Source organism: Podarcis cretensis (assembly GCF_951804945.1).
Source record: "Podarcis cretensis genome assembly, chromosome: 6".
NCBI lineage: Eukaryota > Metazoa > Chordata > Lepidosauria > Squamata > Lacertidae > Podarcis > Podarcis cretensis.
The window spans coordinates 33169701-33192956 of NC_137175.1; the positions used below are offsets into that span (position 1 = coordinate 33169701).

Genomic DNA, 23256 nt, shown 5'->3' on the forward strand with positions numbered 1-23256 from the left:
TACAACCTTTTTGTATGCTTTGTGAATCACTGTCACACTGCTTGGTGTACCAAAGTTATCTGTATTGGTCAGTCAATAAATTATAAACACTGGACTGGAAATATATTGAAGGGTTTCTTTAAACTTGGGGATCTGGGAACATCTTGATGTAGTTGCCAGTTCTGGCTGAGCCTTTTAAATAATCATTATGAGATCATATCAACACACATCTTGCAGACATAGTTGAGGGAGGGATATGGGAGGGAGGATGGAGTATCTTTTGGAATGCTTAGTGCAACAATAGAAGACACTAATTGTTCCCTCAGTGATCCTAGCGCAAAGCTGTAGGTGACAGTAGCGCATCCTAACACAGGTCATACAAAATTCTTCTAAAGCAAAGGGCAGTAGGGGGAGTTTTAAAGTGCAGCATGGGGAGGCAGGAGGGAGAGCCAAACACTTACTTGCCCTCCCCTCACATCTTCTCCCCAGCAGTTTTTCTACCAAGAGGAGTTACTTTTGGCCAGAAATTAGCTATTTCATGGGGAAAGCGTGAGTAGTGCACAGGTATCCTCCTTACGGAACTTGGGTTGATTGCAGCTGCTTGTTGAGTATAAGCCTGAGGGTTTTCCTCAGTGTAATGCATGAAATGATCCATTCATGAGAAGAAACTCTGAAATGAAGCATTATTCAAGGACAAGGGTAAGGTATGGATATCACCAGCAATCTGTTGCATTTTCAGGAAGGGAATGTATCAAGTGAAAAGAACTGGCACACACCTGAGCATTGCATGTGCATTACCTCACTGAAATGTTGGCTGTATAGGAATACTATTATAGATAAAGAAACAAACATACAAACATCTGGGGACCCAAGGTTGAAGACCACCGGTTTAGATGATGAATATTACCACCTAAAATTTCAAAGTGGAATAGAAATTATTCAAATGGTTCTCCAAAGCTGAAAATTCTATTTTCTGTTCAAGAAGAAAAATCTGGTATATATACGTACTGGTTACCTAGTATTATGTCAACCTGTTTCTCTTGATGGTGCATCCTTATTATCCATAACTGCATTCGGCTGCTTTAGGATAAAATCTGAGATACGCTCAGTTATCTGTATGTGAGTTAGGCAATATATCATTTTGTGACTTAGTCCTCATAAAAAGCAGTAGCACTAGTTGCAGTGTACCACTTTCTGCATGGGCTGAATATTCTGGAGTACTTTGGAGTTATTTTTCAAGTGGTTCTGTTATTCCACTTCAACATTTACACTCATAAGATTTTGCAACCTATTCTACTTTCTTATGCAGAGTCATCTTGACATTAAGATTATCACATAGACTATCCATAAAACATGCCCTGAGGAATATATATGTGTTGCTGATACTTCTAAAGCACTCATAATGTGCAAATTGTGGGTCAAAAATAAAAACCCTTGTGAGGATCTACTCATTCTAAAGGGGTGATCCACTGTTTACAGAGTGAAGAAATACCAGTGGCTTAATCTTTAAAGCAACCTTTTTCTACAGAGAGATAATCTCTGTGCAGGTAATATTTACACCATGTACACTACAATTTTGGAAGGCAATAGCTTTATTTTGTCACAGTTACTCATGATGGAAACTGGTGTACAGATCAGATTCAATGTTCATGTAACTGAAGCAAAATTGAGTACTGTGCCACTTTCAGACATCATTACTATGCACACTTTTATTTTCACCAAAGTGTCAGTTTTGAAGGCAGAAAATCCAAACTTCCTCTAGTGGGTAGATGTATAATAAACTATATCATCAAGAATTTACAACCATTTAATGAAATTGCACAATCTACTACCTGAGGTTGGGTACAGCCTAATGGTAAGGCAGGTGATGTTAAGCAGATCATAAAGTAAGAAGCAACATTCTCTAGGAGAAGAGAGGACACATAGGATGGTATGTTCAGCTTTCCACAATATAGGGAAGGTTCTGTCAATCAGATACAATGGATTCTGTACCTTCAAATCTTTGGAGATGGAGGAAGTTTCTAAGTGATATACAGGTAAGCACACAGATCTCTGTGAGCTTCAGTACTGGTAAGTATGTTGCAAATAACTGTATAGAGACCCATAATCTCCACTTCAGAAATGAAATCAAATAATATGGCTATCACAGCATAACTAATACACTTTAGCCCAGAATAGGAGCATGTGCTTTGTATGCAATATTTGTAGCCCAGCCCGAATTCTGCAATTGGGAGGAATTCAATATCACAGTATTTTTTTACGAACTTTCTGTCTATGCAAGCGTTTCAGTTTGCCAGATGGAACAATAGCCTCTCCCCTCCCATGCTGTTTCAGAGGTTCTCTTGACTGCCCTCCAGAACCAATTTTGGGGGGACTATGGAGGAAAAGCCCCTTGCACATGGTTAGGTGAACTCCACCCATTATCTTTTTGACCCCAGAAGGAAGTTTCAAAAAATAAAAAATAAAATAAAATAAAATCCCAGGCTTTTAAATGTATTGTTAGTTTAGTATGCTGTCACTTTGATCTTGCATTTTATCTCATTTTTGTCATTGAGCATCATTGCTGAAGGGTGGTGTATAAACCAACAAGCCTTCCCCGAGTGTCTCAGGCAGCATATATGGGAATTATCCCACTTTATCTCTTTGCAGTGGATTAGACAGAGAATTTGTGACTGGTTCAAAGTTACTCTGTGGTTTTCGCGGCTGAGCTGGAATTTGAACCTAGGTCTGACCACATCACATCCAACATTCAGTCCTCTGTGCTACAATGGGAATGGGATAGAGGGGAGAGATCCCCCAGATACTCTGATCTCATATACCCAATTTTTACTGAGGTGAAGTGATAGTTACAGGCCAAAGGCCAGGTTATAGAGGAAAGGTTTTGCCTGGCACTTAAAGATAGATAATGATGGTGCCAGGTGAGCCTCCATGAGGAAAGCATTCCACAAATGAAGAACCACAGAAAAAGCCCATTTTTGTGTTGCCACCCTCTGGACCTCTGGTGGAGGTGGCACATGAAGATCATGATCACAGGGTCCCCGTCAGTTCATATTCAGCAAGGTTTATAGACCATTCAATTAAACATTAAATAAATCTCTCAGAGGTTTGCATCAAATAGTATAAAATACTCATAAGAAACTGCTGAAAATATCAGCAGACTTTAAAAACAAGTAGACATAATAAAATGATCAAACTATATAAATAAGATCTGAGTTCACATAATGAAAATATGTACATGCTTGGGTAGGTTTTCCTAAAGAAAAAAGATTTTAGCTTGTCTTGAAAACAGTATCACTGAGTTGCTTGCCTGATATTAATAAGCAGTCAGTTCCAGAGCTTAGGTACTGCCTCAGTAAAAGACTAATTCATCGCAAGTGTGGAACAGACATTATATAGCACATATAAATGTTGGGTGGTCAAATGGGCACAAATGGGGTTAGGCGATGCTTCAAGCAAACTGGTCCTAAGCTGTTGGCAGCTTGATATATTGCCAGTAATATCTTGAATTTGTTCTGCTAACAAATAGGCAACCAGTGCAGATCTTTGACCAGGGTTATAATATACTGATAAGGTCTCCTGTCAGTAATCATGATGCAATGTTCTTTGCTAACTGTGGCTTCCAAATTCAAGGACAAAGGAAGCCCCATGTAGAGTGCATTGCAGTCATCCAGTCTTGAAATTACCAGTGCCTGGACAAATGTGGTCAAGCTATCCCAGTCCAGCAATGGCAACAGCTGTTGTACCAGCTGGAGCTGATAAAAGGTGCACTGAGGCTGCCTACGCCTCTAGTGACAAAGCTTAGATCCCTATTAGACTACGTAGTTTCAGAGTACAACCCTCTCTACAGCAGGCAGTTGACTAGTTTCTCAGAAACCGGGACCACGTCCCCAGAGCGCCTTCATCTTTCTGGGACTCAAATTCAGTTTATTTTCCGCAGCTAGCCCACAGCAGCATTCAGGCACAGAATCCCCTAATTCTGATATAAAGAAACTGTGCTTAGTATCATCAGCATACTGATAGCATCATGCTCCACATAGCCTCATCCTCTAGTATTAGAGCTAAAATAGTACCCTGCAGCACTCCTTAGCATAACTGCCTGGCGTCTAAAAAGGACTCTTCCAATGCTGGTCTTGTAGATAGTGCTGGAGCCATTGTAACACTGTGCCCCAATTCCCATCCCATAGAGATGATCCTGTAGCATGTATATGTGCTACTTTGGAGGAATAAAACCCCTGCTCTAGCCCACTTAGCACACTGCTGTATTGTGTTTCCTTCTCAAGGGCATACCTAGGAGACTCTGCTGGCACGGAATAGTTCTCTCTTTTGCAGCACTGGAGCTGCAGACTACTCTGCTTATCCATAAAGGACTCTGCCTAGGCAGTAAATGTCCCTCATCTGTCTTCAAAATCTAGTTACCAACCTTGTGGCTTCCTAAGGCACTAATACTTCTCTCCCCAACTCTTGACTGAAATGTCTGTCTGGGGAGAAGAAATGTATTCTGTACCTTGAGGGGCATTTATTAATCTACTTAAGGGATGGGCAAACTTTTTTCTGTCAGAAGCTGCATTCACGTGGGGATAATTTGGGGGGACTGCATGCTGACTCTCTGGACAGGGATAAAGCCAGAGATGAGTGAGACCAGAGCCAAAAGTGGACAAGGCCACCCTTTCCCTCTTTTTCTGACACACACTCCTCTCTCCCCTTTCTACTCAGTAGGCTGCTGCGGAGAGACAGATCACACTTTCCAGAGGCCTGAACAAGTCACTTGCACAGGGTTTTTGAAACTAGGCCTATGATTGCCCACTTCTGATCTCCTTCAAGGTTTTTAAGGTGTAGAACATGAGTTCTACCATATTCAAAGCTGAGCACCCATAACTTAAAGGAATGATTTAGTGAAGGAGTGGGCATTGCATTTTGTTTGGTCAAGCCACCCGGAAAGCTGTTCTGCTGTTGCCATTTTGAATACAGCTGAAAAAAATGAGCATGGAAATTTTGAAGGGAGTATGGCAATGCCATATACAGAGTTTGGTTTAAAGTTTTTAAGTGTTTTTAAATGTTTAAGTAGCTAGAGAGAGTACATTACGGGGACTTCCTCCCTTTTGGAAGAGGGAGTGAATGTATCTCGCGTAATATTGCATCTCATAGTACTAGTCCATCCCATAATAACAACCAATTTTGTGGTATTTTCAACTGGAGATGCATTTAAATTTTAAAACATTTATTCTAAGGCAGCTAACTAAAAAGAGAATACACACGCAGTAAAAAAAGTTACAAATACAATGAAAACATGGAATGCATTGTTATTAAAAAGAAAAGCAGCCAATGATGAGCTGGTAAAACCATAAGAATAACCACTGAAATTAGTAAAGCAGGTTTCATTTAAGCCACTAAAGATATAAGAAAGAAGGCTTTCACACTGCGGTGGAAGGCCATCAAAGAAGCAACGAGGCAGACTTATCTGGGCAGGGAGTGTCAGAGCCCGGACTCAGCCACCAAAAAAGTCCGCCCCCTCCTCACAGAGAGCAGAAGGGCCTCTGTTGATGATCATAATACTCGAGGACGCTTATATTGGGAAAGGCAGGTCTTTGATTTTCAGCAAATAAAGAACGATAAGGAAATGGTAATTTTGCTCTGAACTTGTGAAGATCCTGGCCTGTATTTATTTATTTAAGCTATTATATACTTGGCTTTTCTGGCCAAGTTTCCCAAAGCTACTTACAGCAATAGAATAGAATATTAAAAATCAAATAAAACACTAAGAATACCCAGTAGCTTTAAGAACCAACAGAAGGCAATAAAAATAGAGTTAATCGTTGAATGCCTTCTAGAATAAACATGTTCTTGTGCCTTAAAAGATGGGAACACCTCTGATCTCTCTAGAGGGAGAATTCCACAGGTGTGGCATCACCATTGGTATTCAGCAGTCAGAAATTGGCTAGTGACAGGCCAGAGAGAATAGCTCTGGATGCTGAACTGTGAAACCTGTACAATTTATGTGAGTGAATATTGGTCATAATTGCTAAGATTTCACCAGCTTAACATTATTGGCTTCTTTTGTAAAAATGCATTTTGGAAGCCATCAATGCAAACATGGAACTAGTGTCATGTGCTTGGAGTCTAGAGAGGCTAGCGGTCTGTTTCCTAGACTCTAAATGATTTTAGAAATGGACTAATTCAAAGCCCAGTTATTGGCCCCATCCCATTAGGATGAAGAGATTTTTAGAATTTTTTTTCCATTTTGTGTACTGCGTTCCAATTGCTTTGATTGCCTTAAAAATGAATATATCTCTTTTAATGAGGTGTTTTAATTTTACCTCTGAATTTGAATCTTCAGCAGCTATCTATGTGCTTAAACAACCTATTTACCATTAGCAATATGCAATATTTTTGTTTTAGAGGTCACAATGAGGAAACTTCAAAAGGAAGAAAATAAGGGGCTATGAGGAATGATGACACTGGGCAATCTTCTTTGGGTTATCACACTCTGAAATCATCTTTTGTGATGAATTTTTAAAATTTTAAGAGGGAAACATCTGAGGGTTCAAGGCAAGGAGGCTGGCTTTAGAAAACTCAAGGCAAACATTTTTAAAAAACTGATACTGAATCAGAAATTTTGACACCGGATTAGAAAGTACTTAAGAAAGGGATTTGGTCATTTCAAGTAAACAACATCTACTGTTGTTATTCTGGCAAGTCAACTCTTATTTCTACTTGAAGCAAATTGAAGTAAATTTGAATTCTTTCACATTTCTGTTAATCGCCATCAGCATCTCAGTATTTGTCAGTGAGTATAAAGAATAAAGCCCCCAAGGGCTTCTTATTAATTTTCCAAAACTGTGTTCTGCTTAAGTTTCCTTGTATCTGAGATAGAATTATCACTTGACCAAGACAAATGCTGGTTTAAAGCACTCTTGGTATATTGTTATCTTCATTATCCCACTTTGTAGGATGGCCAAATTTCTAGATTGTTTCCATAGGGAAAGAGAGACAATTTCTGAAAAGTATGCGACTCAGTTAGAAAATTAGAATATAATCCTTGAGAGATTTCTTACTGAATGTTGAGGTTTTTGTACTATTTGACCCCATAAAAAGGAGATTGAAGGCCTATTCACAATTTTATTGAGCTGATTTGTGCTGTGTTCAGCATGAAATATAGATTATTTCATCCAAATCCTAGCTTGCAACTGAATCCAAATTTATTACAATACAGTGGTGCCTCGCAAGACGAAATTAATCCGTTCCATGAGGCTCTTCGTATAGCGGTTTTTTCGTCTTGGGAAGCAAGCCCATTGACAGCTTAGCGGATTAGCGCTATTAGCGGTTCAGCGGCTTTTAGCGGATCAGCTGATAAGCGGCTTATCAGCGGATCAGCGGCTTAGGGCTTAGGAAAAGGGGGGGGGGGAGGGAAAAAACCCTGCAGGAACTCGCAAGACATTTTCGTCTTGCGAAGCAAGCCCATAGGGAAATTCGTTTTGCGAAGCGCCTCCAAAACGGAAAACCCTTTCATCTAGTGGGTTTTCCGTCTTGCGAGGCGTTCATCTTGCGGGGCACCACTGTACCACATTTTAACCCACTTTCAAAATCTTTGCATCAGTGTAGTCTATGTGAGTTGAGGTGGATATATAATGAAGCAATCACACAACCTACTTTATCAACATGCCTATTTGGTAATGAAGATTCAGCCAGTGGACAAAATGTAGAAGAAACATGGGTTTTGTCATGGCGCACTGAGCAAATTAAGAACAGATATACACCAGTATGTGGAAGACTAATTGCAGGAAACAAAATGTGCACTGTGGAGTCTTGTCTTAAAGTTTCAGGGGAGGCCAGTTTGATGCCAGGGTGCTCACTGATAGCACAGAAGTTGTGTGCCAAAGAGCAGGATCATGGCAAAATGGGTAATCCAGTCAGAGTCAATTCTGCTTGTTTCCAGCCAGAAAAGCAGGACAGAGCAAAAGGCAGCTTGTCAGTACCTTGGACAGCTCACAGTGCACAGTGCTGCTAGCTAAGATTCAGAGAGATGTTGCCTCAGAGGCATGCCCCAAACCCAGGAAAACTAGCTGGTCTGAACCAGCCCAACGCCCTTCAGTGAGTTCTCTGTCAATGTTTTTCAGACTTTGCTGATCTTCCTGTAGCATAAGAGACCTGCACGAGTCTTTTCCTTTCCACAAATGCCAGTACTTACTACTTTTCCCTGAGGAAGGCCTACCTGATTGCTTTGCTTGGTATGTGGTATAATTTTCTCTTTCCTTACAGGGTGATGACAAGACTTTTCGGCGAACTCCCTCCTGGCGAAAGCGCTTCCGCCCCCGAGACTTTCACAGCATCAGCATGCTCAGCGGATCAGCAGAGACGCTCCCAGCAGGGTTCCGAGTGACCTCCTTGGTGCCCCTTCCACCTCCTTCAGCACCACCGAAGAAAATGCCGCCAGAAGGTAAGGTCCAGCTTTGCTCTTGTTCATGAGAGATGAATAAGACAGTTTCAAACCGCCAAGTGTTTGGGTGCTGCATGGTGTGTGATCTTTGATGATAAGAAGCCCAACACTCTGTTTTCCTGAATAAGATTGTAACTACTAATTGGATTTCTAACATGGTTTGGCTGCCCAGACTACATATGGAACTTACTTTTGGTTCTTGTACTCCCTGCATCTGATGCTGGTATCAGAGAGTTTAGATAGGCACAGAAAATTCTGAGAACAGTTGATGTCCCATTTGATCTAGCCAAGATTATCCCTCTCTGAATCCCATGCAGGGGATTTGCTTAGTTGCTTTAGCCCAGGGATGAAGGTATGAAAAGATAAATGAGAAAGCTATTTTGTATATTTTGATGAGTTTCTAATCAGTCTGGAAGAAAGGACCTTTCAAGGATCTGACCTTGCAAATCGGGTATGTTGTTCTGTGGTGTCCAACTGATGTGAATTTACACCCTCATGTAATAGAACAACTCCTCTCCCTCCAGTTCTGCTCCATGAATAGCACCCTTGGCTGCTTTAGTCATTCAGTGGTCTGACATTTTATTTCTTATTGAGCTCTGAAGCCATATACCTCTGGTGCTAGGCAGCTACACTTTCATGCCTTTTAAAAAGCATTAGTTAGTACTTTTTAACTGACTAAACTTGCTTAATTGACTTTAATTGCTCCTGACCTTTGTAATAAGCCAAGCTAGGCAGTCAGGCAACAGGGAACCAAGGGTTAAAGGTGTGCTTTGCATGAGAGCTCTGATCTCACTAATTGCATGCTTTTTATGTGTTGTTGCTAAATGGTTTGCAGTTGGTGCATCTGGGTCCCAAAGGCTGGAGACATCCACAGTTCGCACATATTCCTGCTGAGATTCAGTTTCCAATGGGACCATTGGCCCAGGGCCCAGGTAAGTGTAGAAATTAGGGTAGAGCAGCTATATTCTAAGTAGTCTAGATAACTTCTAGAAACTAATGAAATAAACCAGAAATCAATTTCTTTGTCTTCAGGCTTCTAAACACAATTTTTGTTGTCTGCCTTAATTCACTTGCAGGGAAGTTTCCTGTATCACCAGTTCAGCTTTTTGTGCTATATGTGTGAGAGTCAGTATCATGACAAAAGAAGTTGCACAGGGGATTGTGCTGTATTCCCATGTTTGAACTTCAGCACCCCAGTGGCCTCACAATTTCTCTAGTCCATGTCAGACCAGAGGACCCAGCACAGTTGTTATATATCTGATGGGTGCCAGATTTATTCATTCAACAACCCTAGTCTCAACAACAACAAACATGGGCTTCAACACTTTAGCTCTGTCTTGGTGTTTGCAGGAGCAGTTGTTAGCACAGCAATATCTAGCATGTGTTATAGGTGATTTCTCAGTGCACACCAAACATCCAGTACTGCTTCAGTGGCCTCTCTTTATAGGGCAATAAGGCACAGGCACATTTTTCTTCAGAGATATTGCAATCCAACATTTAAATAATAGAAAGCAAAGACAAGTGGACAAAGCCATGGAGCCCATAAAATAAGCCAACATCCATGAAGAAAGAGAGGAGAGACACCAAGAAGCTTAAATCTAGCTTGATTTCAGATTAAACCTCTGAATTACCAAAACAACTTATAGCAATTTTATCTAACTCCTTTTTCCTGATTTGTAATATATATATATTGCAGCCAGTACATAGAGGGCCACTCAGTGTGTTATGAAGCTATTATTGTCTCTCAAAAGAAACCAAACATTTTCTGCCAGAAGAGCCAGAAAAGAAACCAAACATTTTCTGCCAGAAGAGCCTTAGTTGATACTTATTTAAGGTCAGTGCAGAGCTCAGTTCAGGAAGAGAATAATCATCTAAAACATATTGACAAGCTGTTTTCCAGAGTTGGTTATCACCCAATTCTATATAGCACAGTGCAGGAAAGAACTTAATTGCCATAGTAGCTGTTCTTTTATTATACTTGATTGAGTGCAGTTCACTCTTGGCTTAATTGTTGGCCACCTGGGTTCTCTACGAAGAAGAACTGCTGATATTCCTGATGGTAGAGGGTATAGCTTCTGAAAAAATATTGTGCACAGTTTCTTAAACTTTAATGGAGTTCACACATTACTTTTAGATGTGTTTGATTCAGCAGAGAACCATATATTGTTGGGCTATGATCTGGAAAACCTGTCTGTAATTCTGTGCTCAGCTCTGAAGCTCTCTGAATGATTTTGGGGAAGTCACTCTCCCTCAAGCTAATCTGCCTTACAGGTTTACTGTGAAGTTAAAATGTCGTTCTGAGTTTCTTGGAAGAAAGGAAGAATAGGATTATAACATGAATATATAGTAGAACTGATAGTACATGACAAAACATCTTGGATCTTGCCTAGCAGATGCACCTACCTACCTACCAGGGACGAGCAACCTGTGGCTCTGTCAGTATTATTAAACCCAAATTGCCATCAGCCCCAGCCAACATGGCAGGTGGTCAGGGATAATGAGAGTTGTAATCCAACACTATTTACAGAGCCACAAGTTGCCTACATATGAATTTTAGGTCAATATATTCAGCCTGACTATCAAGCTGTTATTCCAACAGAAGCTTCATTTTGATGAAACTGCTACCCTTTTATAAAGCTGTCCTCCAAGACTGGTTTAATAGTTACGGTGTTTGTAGGCAGGGCCCATTGCTACAATTGAGCCATTTGGATACCTTCTCCTTCAGATTATTATAGAAGCTGTTTCCTGCCTAGTAGGAAACTTTCTAGTCAAGTTGCATGCTGTAAGCTCAATAACCAAGAAATTCCGGGGACTGAAGTGTCGGCAAAATCTTAATGTATCATACTAACAAAGAGGAGGAGGAAGGAGGAATGTGCTGAATAGGGGCTGGAGAGTCATCTATAGAAATGAAGGGGACAGCTGTTGGATAAAGATAGCAAAGTTTATCCCTTTCTCCCCAAGGCAACATCAGCACTGACGCTTCCAGTGACAAGAACAGACTTGGCCATGTTGTGGGTCTCACAGTCAAAATCCATGGATCAGCCATGACTGTGCTTGTGTCTAGCTTCTGCTATTTCTATGCTGATCCGTGTGGACTCTAAATCTGTGCTAAAGGCTGGTGAACAGCAGTTTGCCAGCATCAGGATTCTGAGGATTCTTGAGCAAGGCAGCTTCAGTGGGATCTCCTAACCTGGCAGAGGTGGGGTGTGCAAACTGCGGATTCTCTCAACCTTTCTCTGACCCTCTTAGGTACTCCATGCAAACAGGTGCTTGGAGCATTGGGCCTTGTTGTATCTGTTGGGGCTTTGTTGAATGCCTAATCTTTCACTCGGTCCCTAGTGAATAGTCGTAGGAGGAGCACAGGCACAGAGCAGATTTTCCACAGCATCACATCCTTCATGTTTAATGTAGACATTGTACCCTTTTGTTTTGCAGCACATTCCCACTACTTGTATGGTTATACACTGGCTGCTTTCCGAGATTAGGCCAGAGACCAGACTGTGCCTGCTCCTTGGCTCCAAAGAACAGAAGCTACAGGCCAACCATTTCAGGCCACATGGCCAAAAGAAGATTCTTCCTCCTGCTTGTACACAACCCCTGATCTCCTGTTTGGTGTCCTTAAACCCCAATTATATCTGTGGCTTCCCATTTATCTCCCCCGTTCCCTTGGCTTTAGACATGCTCTCACTGAGAAAGAGAACAGACATCTCTCTCCCCACTGTGTGTGATGCAGTGATCTTGATGTAGGTCTGGTAAGACATGGAAGCACCTTAATACTGGTCTGCAGCAGTCCCTGCACCATTATCTGCCTGTGTTTCATTTTGCCAATATGCCTGAGAGCAGCAGTAGCTGCTTGTTCCCACCATACAGCTCGGACCCCATAAGACAATCGCTAAGGAGACAAAGGCAATGATGAGACTATGGGAGACTCCAGCTCTGAACTCTCCCACAAGCGCAGCAGCAGGCATTTCTGCTGGGACTGCCCACCATGCCACAGGCAACAAGGAACGTCTGCCAATGGGCAGTATTGTTCCTCTGATGTGAAAGGGCCAGGGCTGAAAGCAGGGCATGGAGGTGCTTGGTGGGAAGGAGAGAGTAGCTACCAAACAAGTTTGTATGTCTTCCAGGTCCCTTTGTCATGTATGAAATGAAATCTGACGCTGGGAGTTCAAGTGATGTCCTCAGATCTCTGTTGGGTAAACAGTAAATGCTCTTATCTTTCCCTGTAGACAAACAGAAAATCTCCCCTTTCTTCTCTTTACATTTACAGATAGCCTGTGATCCAAAAAGGTTCCTAGCTGTTTCTTCCTTCTAGGGTAGGATCCGTTTGTCTCCTCATGCTGCCTTTTGCCTAGTGTGGCCCTCTTATTACTGACGTGGTATTTCTTGGTGGCTGGAATGCCCTATACTCATACCGTGCTGTTTGGAAGTGCAATATCCAAGAGACTGTACAGTTGCAATGTCTTTTTGGTGTACGACTTGCCTAATACAGTATTAAATATTTTTTTAATTTAAAGAGTAAGTGATCCCTTTATATCAACAACCTCTTTCTTTTGTCATATTATTGGTACTGCATGGATTCCAAACCCTGCAAAAAAAGTCAGGAATGGGTGTATGTGTGTTCCAATAAATCTGATTTTAAAGCAAGGCTCGGTGGATTCATAATTCTCTTCTGCATTAATACGGATTCTCTGGGCACGATGTTTGTGGTAACTGGTGGCATGTGAGCCATATCTGGCCCGATAATGATGATGCTTAATTGGCCCACTAGTTGACTGAACACTTCCTATGGCTTGATGGAGCATTTTAGCACCATCTTACATCCTTATCGCTGGGTGGGATGAGAAGTAAGGAAAAGCCCAAAGCCACCCACCTTTTCATTGTAGTCTCCTTACTTCAACAAGACATGTCATTCAGAAGGTTTTAGACCAGTCATCTAGGAGTCCCTTGGCAGGCCCAGGGAGTGAAGATGTAATGATGCTATTCTTTTGGCATCTGCATCAGGGGTGTTTCAAGGGCCTGTGTGCACAAAACATTTTGGGGCCTTGGGTGCACCGATTCCTTTTTTGGGATTTCACAAGGCGCACATCCTTTGCGCTGATCTTACATATGTAGATCCCGTAGCAGTACACATAACAGACATGGGCAGTTGATCCCTAGACATCCAATAGCTGAAGCACATTTAAATACAGGGATACTCTCAAAAAAAAGATTTACTTGAGGAATGTGTATGAGTTACAGGGCTCCCATGCACATCAGATTGGCTACTGTGGAAAAGAGACTGCTGTACTAGGTGGGCCTTTGATCTGATACAGTATAGCTCTTTAATTTATAATTCATGCAGAGAAACAAATGACAGGTTTATTTGAGGGTGGGCAATTTTGCTGTTTTGTTTTTTTTACACTGGGTTTTGATGGATCTAATCGTATCCAGTACAGAGATATGAGATAATTATCAGTTACAACACAGGTTGAATGACAAAGTATAAAATGAAATAGGATTAAAGAGGGTGATTTTTTGGTAGACGAATGCACAGAGCCACCCCAAAGTCCAATCACTACCTTCTCTCATTGAACCAGGGTATGCTTGAGCATTTATGCTCTTGCAAGAGGTAGCACTGGAAATTGTGGCTGGACTTCCCTCCTTTTGCAGGGATCAGCTTTTATGTCCCTGGAAGTTCTTGAGAGTTCCATTTTATGAATGCAGAGGAACAACAAAATTCAGAATGGTTGCTGGAAAAAGGGAAATTTCCATGACTATGTTCTCCTCCTGCTGTCTGTTCAGGTAAAGTAAACCTTGAGCAGTTTGTCACAGGGTCCATGACAGTAGCTAATTCTTGGTGTTAGCTGGGTGTCTGACACTTGGGATATATGTGTACTGCCCCTTTGGTACGACACAGCATATTTTGCTTTGTTCTGATGGAATGAATGAGGGCAGGCATCAATTATAGTAAGAAGGGGGCAAAGACCACAAAGTTATATTGCCCAATACATTTCAGTTAGTTTGATTCAAGACTTCCATAGGAAACCAAAACTTTTCCACACAATCTCAAAAGAAATTCAAACAAAAAAATTCTTTATTTTTTTTAAAAAAAGAAATCCCACAATAAGTTAGCAAAAATACAAAAAAAATTGCAACTTCACACAGTAGAAAAGACTTCAGAGGCAGCATTTTATATGGCTTCTGGGCCTGGAAATTGCAGACTGCCAAAAGAAGTTGGTCAGACAGTATTTTTAAAGTAAAATAAAAAAAATACACACTTGCACACACCCACATTTCTTTAGAAAAAAGACCATTGGCCCCCAAAAGAAACAAAACTTCTACAAAAACGGAAGAAAGAATAAAGGCCACACTGGAATCCTTCCTTTACACAGGAGTGTAATTTCTCACACACTTAGTGTTCCCAGTAATACATCAGAATGCTTTGATCAGTCAACTCCAGCCCAATTTCCAGAGGAAATGAGATCCATAAGCTTATCAGTAAAGCCACGATACCCTTCCTTTCTAGAAAGCAAGCAGACTATGAAAATTACTAGGCCCCTCTCTCATTAGCTTGCTTCTGACTGGGGGAAAGCAGAAGAAAAAAGAACCACTTTTCAAGTGTATGGAATTGGATAAGTGGCTTCAGTGGTTAAAGTCTATGACTTTGGCATGGGAAATTAAAAAAAAAAATCCAGTGTTAGTTGGGAAGGAGAACTTTCCCCCCTTTGGAACATCATCCAGTGTTAGTGAGGAGAGCAGAGAAACTTCTCTTAATTGTAAAGTCCTAGTATCATGTTTCTTCTACCCTACAATCTGGGGGTAATGACTTTGGGTTTTATTTGAATAAAGAAAGACTGAGATGGACATCACTTTCTGGATCCTCAGTTCTGAGCCCTCTCCTCTTGGAACGCAACGGCCACATCCTCCACAGCAATACTGTCCACAATCGAAGACAGCGAGTGAAGATTGTGGTCTTCGGAAGAATCATCACTCAGCAAATGATCTGCGGAGAACAAGAGAGTGACCTTAAGCAGGTGGCTTTCTCTGAGAATTTGGTTGCTGCTGAACAAGGGTAGAGGGAATCCTAGGTGGGGGGAAATAAAGGCTCAGACTATTTGTGGAATGTAGCTTAGTGCTGTGTATGCCTCTCTCTGTCTGAAGGATGTGTTCTCTCCCCCTTACTCCACCCCACAACCTTCATACTAAATTTAATGATACTTGATTGCAGGCTAAAGCACACCAACCCCATTTTTTGTACAACTCAGTATCCATTGCACCTGCAAGAAAGGATTCTGTTCCAGTTCATTTGAATTTCCTCTGGTTTCTAATTACAGAGGAAACTCTATTCATTTGTACAATGACAGGAATTTAAGAAGCATGTTATTAAACATGGTTATTAAAAAATGCATTTTAAGTTAAAATGTTTTTAATTTTAATATAAGGTGCGGAAGATCCTTTGCCCTTGATGACATTCCACTGCATGGTTACAAAAATGAATCCTGGGACTTTTGGTTTGGGCTATTGCTCTGGTTTTTTAATTTCCTGTTGCACTTTAACAATGCCGTACAACTGTATTGATACTTTTGCAGAGCTTTTTATCCCATCAAACTGTTGGTAGACACCTTTGAAAGTCCGTCAGAATGATATGGCATATTTTAATATGGAACAGACAGGTTCCAAAAAAAATATGTGCTCTATCAGGGGACAAATGGAGTCAAGCCCATCAGCTTGTCTCTTCCTAATCAAATGGTCTCTCAATTCTGATTTTTTAAAATCAAAGCTGATTCAGATCAGAGGGAGAAAGAGACATCTTGATAGACCAATGGATTTTTATATTGGATGTCAACTGCTTATGGAAAAACAATGGTTTAATGATCAACCAACATTTTGGGATGCCTGTGCTTAGAAACCCAGAAGCTTCATGACTGTGCATGGCTTTCCTGCCTCTAGGACCTTGGAAGCAGGCAGCAGGAACATGCCTAGAGAGGTGGAGGGGAGAGAGCAGAAAAGCCTGGAAGGAGCTCTTGAGAGTGATGGTGCTGGCTGATGACAGGGCGGAACCTCCAAAGAGGAATTGGTCATTGGACAAGGCTTCCTGCTTACCTCCAGGATGAGTGCTGAAGTCTAGCTGGGTGCTCCATTCAGGGCTGCATGAGGTGCTGCTGGATCCATGGTCACTAGTCACCTGAAATTGGAAGATGGAGGCTGTTAGGATTGGTTACATTTAAGGATCTCCATTAGGAATGTGCCCTTGCATTTGTTCCTTCACTAACTCTCAAAAGTTATTTTTGTCCTTTTAGCATCCTGTATGGAATTTATTTGTTATTTTGCCAAGAATGGTCTCTCAGCTGTCTGATTGAAAATACTGACAAAGTCCTAAAGGCAGTGAAATGGCATTGTATGCAGGATCACCCTGGAATTTAGATTGGCGTGTGTGCATGAGCTTATTGTTTTTGTGGGTGTGGGTGTTTGTGTGTGAGAGAGATGATGATTTAGTTTATAGCATGTGGTATTGATGTTCCCACTGTTCTTTTTGCTTTATGTCTGCATAATTAAAGAAGTGCCATAAATGTGTGTTGGGGGGGGGGGAATTCCTGTAAGCTGAATTCCGAGCCAGTAGTACAGTAACCTATCCTCACTCAATGGCAATGTGTGTACAGCCATGCTGTGTGCATGTGAGTTGGGGGGGGGGGCAGGTGGGTAGCATGCAGCTGTTCATTACTCTCTCTTAAAAAAAAAATCAGTCTGGATGAGCATTCCAGAGCCGGCTTTGTGCTATATGGGAGTATGCAGCCTACAAAAAGTAAAGACTCCTGAAATGATAAGGTAGCTGGAAAGAAGATGGGGTAACCATGCTGCTCTTTGACCTTAAAAATAAAGGAAACCCCTGCTCGTGGATGAGTTTTTAATTTAGTCCAGCAGAGCCAGAGGGCAAGTTTTGCAAAGTGAGGCAGATATGAAAGGGGGAGTTCTGTTGATTTTCACAAAATATCCCCCACAACAATCAAGTTATACCTGGCCACCACATTCTTTGTGTTGCAGTAAGGAGGATACATTTGGATGTGTGGAAAATTTTCCAGGTATGAAACATAAGGAATCCTTCAGGGCTAGTAAACAGAAGTGTAGCTATCCTCTGTTTGCAACTAATTAACAGCTGGGAATTTCCTGGGCTAAAAAGTGACCATGCAAAACACTAGTTTTCTTATTCTTAAAGACAATGTAGAGGAAATGGGAGTTTCCTATTTAAAAAGGAAGACTTCACCCTGCTTTTTAAATAGAACTGTTAGATGTTGCAAAATACCTCAAAAATTCTCTAGTGCTGTTCCTCCCAAACCCTTTTTGAAATTGATCAACAGACATCAAAACACTTGTTGCTGCTCAACACAATGGAAGGAGAAGATCAGTATAAGTGCAACCAGCCCTGAAGTTTACAGTTTTGGTTCAGACAGCAGCTAGTGTGAAACAGCTTTCAGAAGACAGGAAGAACAATTGCTTTCACACATTTCTTTCTTTTATCAACAGCTGTCTTCCTGATTTCTGTATTATTATTTTTTAAGTGCAGACATAGCAAAAATAAAAAATGTAAACCATAAAGTGTCACAGCCTGGAAAGTACAGTGCAGCTCCAAATGAATAATAGTGTTAACTCATGCAAAGATCACATTTACAAATAATAAAGCTATAAAAATATTCTCCACCTATGCATTCCATCATTATTGATGTTTACATGTCAATGTCAAGAAAACCATGAAACAAAATGTGTAACAAGATCTATATCCTGAAAAGGATGCCCTGAAAGGTGGAGCTATGCAAGTCCCTCGGCTACAGGGAAGCTTCAGAAGAGAAACTCAGTAATGTTTCTAAAGCATTTGTTCACCTTTTAAGCACCTCTTCTTCCCCTTTGGACTGTAGGTCCAGGTTTGTACCCAAATGCCCTTGTGCATCTTTAAACGGAGACCCAGTAACCCATCTGAACTCGACAGGTGTCCAGCTATCAAAGCCCCCCCCCCCCGGCCATACTTTCTCATTGGCACATATGCTAGAACTCGCTTCTGAATTGTCATCTGTTGAATAAAGTCCTGTATGCTGGTCACTTTGGTTACAAGGGGTGTGCCAGTCATGGTTCTGCTGTTTATTCCCATCTTCTATGTAGACAATAAAGGGAACATCCTGTTGGTATGAAAAGCATCTAATGCACTTTAAGTATATTTCAAAATTGATTTTTTTTTTAATTCAACCCAGCTTTGACTACCACAGTTCTATTGCAGCCTTTTAAATAGCTGAATGGTACTTAATTGTAAGTGGGAGGTAGCAAAGTAGCCACAATTGCACTTTGGAGAAACGCAATGAAGAAATATAATATATTCCTGCAGGTTATCCACTAGCACTACATGCTGAGAACATGAAGGCTGTAACTCAACCAATGCTATATGGCAATATAATACTAAAATAACTTTCCCTCACTGTGATAAATTCACTTGGGGGGGGGGGAATCCTCCAGTCCATGCTGACTTTTCTGCATCAATTCTCAGGCTGGCTTTACAGTTGCCTTAGGCTGCATAAATGGTGAGAACCAGTGCGATTTTTGTAGGAAAAAAGGTTCCAGAACTCACCACGGACACCTCCTTTGTTCTCTTTATAATGGCAATAGTGCCCACCTGAGAGGTGCTGGAACTGAATTCCGGTGAAAAAAACCCTTGTGAGAACACGTAAGGAAACATGATGCATGCTATTCCCTGCGAAGATACAGCTAACTCAAAATATATGTATTCTATGCAAGATAGGTATGGTGTAGGAGCCAATGACTGAAACTAGAAAAGCTGGTGTTCACTGCCAACTTAGAAATTAGAAACATCTTGCTGGGTGCTGTTGTGGAAGGGCCATAGTTCAGTTCTGCTTTGCATGCAGAAGGTCCCCAAGTTTTCTCGGTAGGGATGGAGATGCCCCCTGCATGAAATGCTGACTGTCAGTGTAGACAATACTGAGCTAAATGGATAATTTACCTGCCTTGGTATAACTCCTATATTCCTATGTCCATGGGCCAAAATAGTCATTCGGTAAGAGCGACCAGTAGAGTAGTCATTTGACTCCTACAGTCGGACAGTGGTGTGGGTGCTCTTACGCTTGATGGCAACAGCTTGTTCATACCCTTCCCCTGGCACTTACCACTGCTTGGGTGCTGGAGTTGCAGTAGCGCAGTTCTCGCTGGTCCCTCTCCTGCTGATTGAGAGTGCTGAGCAGAGCTTGCAAGCGCTCAATGTACTGGATGGCGCTGCGCAAGATCTCCACCTTGGGAAGCCGCTGGTTGGGGTTCAATAAAGTGCTCCGCTTCAGAGCTTCAAAGGCCTCGTTGACTTTCTTCAGCCGGCGCTTCTCCCTCAGGGTGGCAGCCCGGCGCCTGTCGATGGAGACGCTTTTCCTCTTGCACACTTTGCACGCCCAGGGCAGGCACTGGCCGGGACTGTGGTCTGGCAGGGATGAGGCCTTCTCCTCTAAGCCAGCCCTGACTTCGGGGCACAGGGTCATGGCTGCTCGGTCTTGGTAGGCCGTCTGCTCGTAGCCGTGCAAGCGAGGGCTCAGGTAGTTTTCCCCGTCGTAAAACCTCTGGTCTGCAAAAAAGTAAGGGTTGGTCTCGAGGAGTTCCATGGTGAGCGTCTGGCAAGGCAGAGCCTGCGTCAGGGAGTGAAACTCTGGCTCCTCGCACCAACTGCTTGGTGGCATTTAAACCCCGTGCGGGCATTAAATCATGGAGATAAATATAGCAAACCTCCAGGAAACCTGAGCTTGCCCTAAGCTGCTGCTTCGCATCAAAACTTGTCCATCTGATTTCATGTACTCTCCCTGTGGGGATTAGTCTGTTGGTTGGGGTAGTGCTGTGTGGCTGAAGGGGGTGGGGGGGGGGAGAGCTGGCATGTGCTCCAGAGAAGCCCAGCCGCCTCTCAAACAACGGCCCCATTGGATTTATTTTCACTTGCTCTCCTACAATGATCTTGATGATCAGTCGGCTCCCTGAGCTGGCAGCTCTGCACAGCATTCCTGCCTCATCTGCTGCTTTCAATTACTGCTCCCTGCCAGTCCCAAGGCCTCTTGGCCCTCCTGAACAGCAGCAATGCAGGGACAGGCACAAAGGCAGCTCCAAAGCTGTTCCTGAGCTGAAGAGCCATTTGCCTGCCAAACACTTCTGCTTCTGCCTTGGCTCAGGTGGCATAATTAGCATTGCACCACCTGTTTATGAATAGAAACCATGTGTCCTTAACACAGCGGTGTGAGAGGCTGAAAGTCAACAGGTGAAGTCCCTTTCTTAACGCTTCTGGAGGAGTTGGTTTTCTGTCTCGCAGGTAACTGTGAGGGGCATGGAATTTCTGCCTCTAGAGATGGCCACCCTAACCATGATACCTGGGTCAAAGATTGAGGTGCCTGTGTCCACTGAAAAAAGGTGATGAACAGCAACCCAAGGCAAGAAGTTATTAACGCCCTTGTCACTACCAGGGTTGGGATCCTGTCATGTGTTCTCTGTGGGGCTGCCCATGGATGTGGCCCAGAAACTTCAGCTTCACTGAACAGATATATGGAAGAGGACCCTCCTCAGTAGTGGCAGCTAGATGACAGAATAGGCTCTGTGGGGAAGTATGCCTGAGTCAGTATCACCTCATGGTAGGCGGTAGATGTTTGCAGGAAAAGCACTAATACTTCATTCTGGTGGTTTATATTGGTGCCAGCTTGTATTTCATATTGGCATTTGTTTGACTACATTGTGATTGGTTTCTGTTGTTTTTAAGTAGTTGCCTTATGTGGCTGGGAACAGGGTTATGTGTTTCAGCATCATTTGACCCTTCCCTTGCCTCCACGACTCTAGACATTGCTGTTATTTATATGGAATGATCTTAGGGAGAGTTACAATCCATAAAATGACAACATACAACCTTACCATCACAAACATTCATACTGCATATTTGTGATGGTGATTAGATTATAAATTGAAATCCCAGTCCTCAGCAGTAAGAATAAACATAAGCAGAACAAATACAATGGAAGTCAATGCCACCCAAATGCTTAAGTCAATAGGCGCTGTGGGTTAAAGCCTCAGCGCCTAGGGCTTGCCGATCGAAAGGTCGGCGGTTCGAATCCCCGCGGCGGGGTGCGCTCCCGCTGCTCGGTCCCGGTGCCTGCCAACCTAGCAGTTCGAAAGCACCCCCGGGTGCAAGTAGATAAATAGGGACCACTTACTGGTGGGAAGGTAAACTGTGTTTCCGTGTGCTGCGCTGGCTCGCCAGATGCAGCTTTGTCACGCTGGCCACGTGACCCGGAAGTGTCTCCGGACAGCGCTGGCCCCCGGCCTCTTGAGTGAGATGGGCGCACAACCCTAGAGTCTGTCAAGACTGGCCCGTACGGGCAGGGGTACCTTTACCTTTTACCTTGGTGCTGGAATAATGTCAATGGCAGTGCCAGCTGGGCTTCAGAAAGAATGTGTGTGGTTCTATCATTTTACCCTGTGAGAGGTAGATTAGGGATCTTTGTGCACTAGTGCAAGGTTTAGTGAATAGGTGAGTTTTTATGTGCCACAACAGAGGAATCCAACACAACACTAGCACTAGCAGAAACTCATTGTGCAATGATAGTGCAATCCATTGCGCAATTAAGCTGCCAGCAAACTGCTTATGCATTCTCTTGCACAAGAATGTTCCGCTGGTGCAAATAAGTATACTAGTCAATGACTTTAACTTTTGGATATAACCCTTAGCCTACAAGGCAAGAAGTTGCACAAAAACCACTCAGTGACCTTCACAGCCATGCAGGAATTTGAACCCAAGTCTCCGCCCTCTTTCAAAAGCCCAGAATTCTAGCTGCTATACTACAATACCAAGCAAGCTTTTATTTTTCAGTTGTTCCCCACATAATTCCATTGGCCACTTTCAAGGTCTGTGGCTGCAAGCCTAGGCATGCCTACTAGGAAGTCTGTGCCATTGAACTCTGTGGGACTTAACGTCTGAGTCAACATGCATTGGAGTGAACTGTCAGAGTCTCTCCTGTCTGCTCATACATCTGGGTACAGACTTCCCTTAGGCCAAATACCAGCCAAGGGACTGGTCAATGGAAAGAATGTCAGCCAAAAATGTGATAATATTTTCCCTTTCAACATCCCCCTACCAGTAGGGAGGGACTTTCTATTTTATTCACATTTCTCAGCCCACAAGCTCAATGGGGAGGGACTTTGGGCAGATGGCTCGCATGTTTCAAGTTTGCCTCTTCACAGTTAGACATCAAACCTGCCTATGATTCATCTGATAAGTCTGGGCCCCTTTTGGAAGTTCATAGCTGAGCTGCCGAACAAGACCAGAATCTTAGGTTTAATTTTAAACAAAGCACAAATATCCTTGGTTTGAGAATGCGTTCCTCTCCCTCGCTTGAAATTTTGGCTGTATTCAACCAAGGAATTTCAACAAGTGCAACCTATTCATGTCATCGCGCTGCAGGGTGACAATAGTGGCAACCTGTCAAAATTCTCTCTTCTATACAAATATGGGAGCTTTGGCCTTCCCTACAAGTCATCATCATCTTGTGTGTGTAATTCACTGGACTTTGCTGTCGTCTCAGGGCCAGCCTGGATAGTAAGGGAGAGTGAGGCAGATGTCTAGGGTTGGAGGAAGAGTGGCAGCAGTCCCCCCTTCATATTGTCCATAGGAACAAAGCAACATACCTTTTAACCAGGCTTCCTCAACTCGGTCCTCCAGATGTTTTTGGCCTACAACTCCCATGATCCCTAGCTAGCTGGACCAGTGGTCAGGGATGATGGGAATTGTAGTCCCAAAACATCTGGAGGGCAGAGTTTGAAGACACTGACCACACTGACTGGCAGCAACC

General features: G+C 42.6%; 2 protein-coding genes across 10 annotated transcripts in view; one reads left to right on the plus strand and one right to left on the minus strand.

The window, feature by feature from the left end:
• The window catches only part of PPFIA4 (PTPRF interacting protein alpha 4), a 108402-nt gene extending 95342 nt beyond the window's left edge, over window positions 1-13060 (plus strand). For 5 of the 8 annotated variants that reach the window (XM_079978914.1, XM_079978915.1, XM_079978917.1 and 2 more), the window contains 3 exons: window positions 8236-8413; window positions 9249-9345; window positions 11849-13060. In XM_079978914.1, coding sequence (XP_079835040.1) covers window positions 8236-8413; window positions 9249-9307 — 237 coding nt within the window. In that variant the 3' untranslated portion in view covers window positions 9308-9345; window positions 11849-13060. The remainder of the gene's footprint in view (window positions 1-8235; window positions 8414-9248; window positions 9346-11848) is intronic. The other 3 variants (XM_079978916.1, XM_079978918.1, XM_079978921.1) reach the window with 1 other exon arrangement.
• Window positions 13061-14477: 1417 nt separating this feature from the next.
• On the minus strand, window positions 14478-20115 carry MYOG (myogenin; the record flags this gene model as incomplete). Of its 2 annotated transcripts, XM_079982536.1 has the most annotated exons (4): window positions 14478-15398; window positions 16499-16580; window positions 18445-18564; window positions 19561-20115. In XM_079982536.1, the coding sequence occupies 4 exons, from the start codon at window positions 20113-20115 to the stop codon at window positions 15277-15279; spliced, it is 879 nt and encodes a 292-aa protein (XP_079838662.1). In that variant the 3' UTR covers window positions 14478-15276. The 2 variants fall into 2 exon arrangements, with proteins under 2 accessions (XP_079838662.1, XP_079838663.1); XM_079982537.1 differs by lacking the exon at window positions 18445-18564.
• Window positions 20116-23256: the final 3141 nt, after the last annotated feature.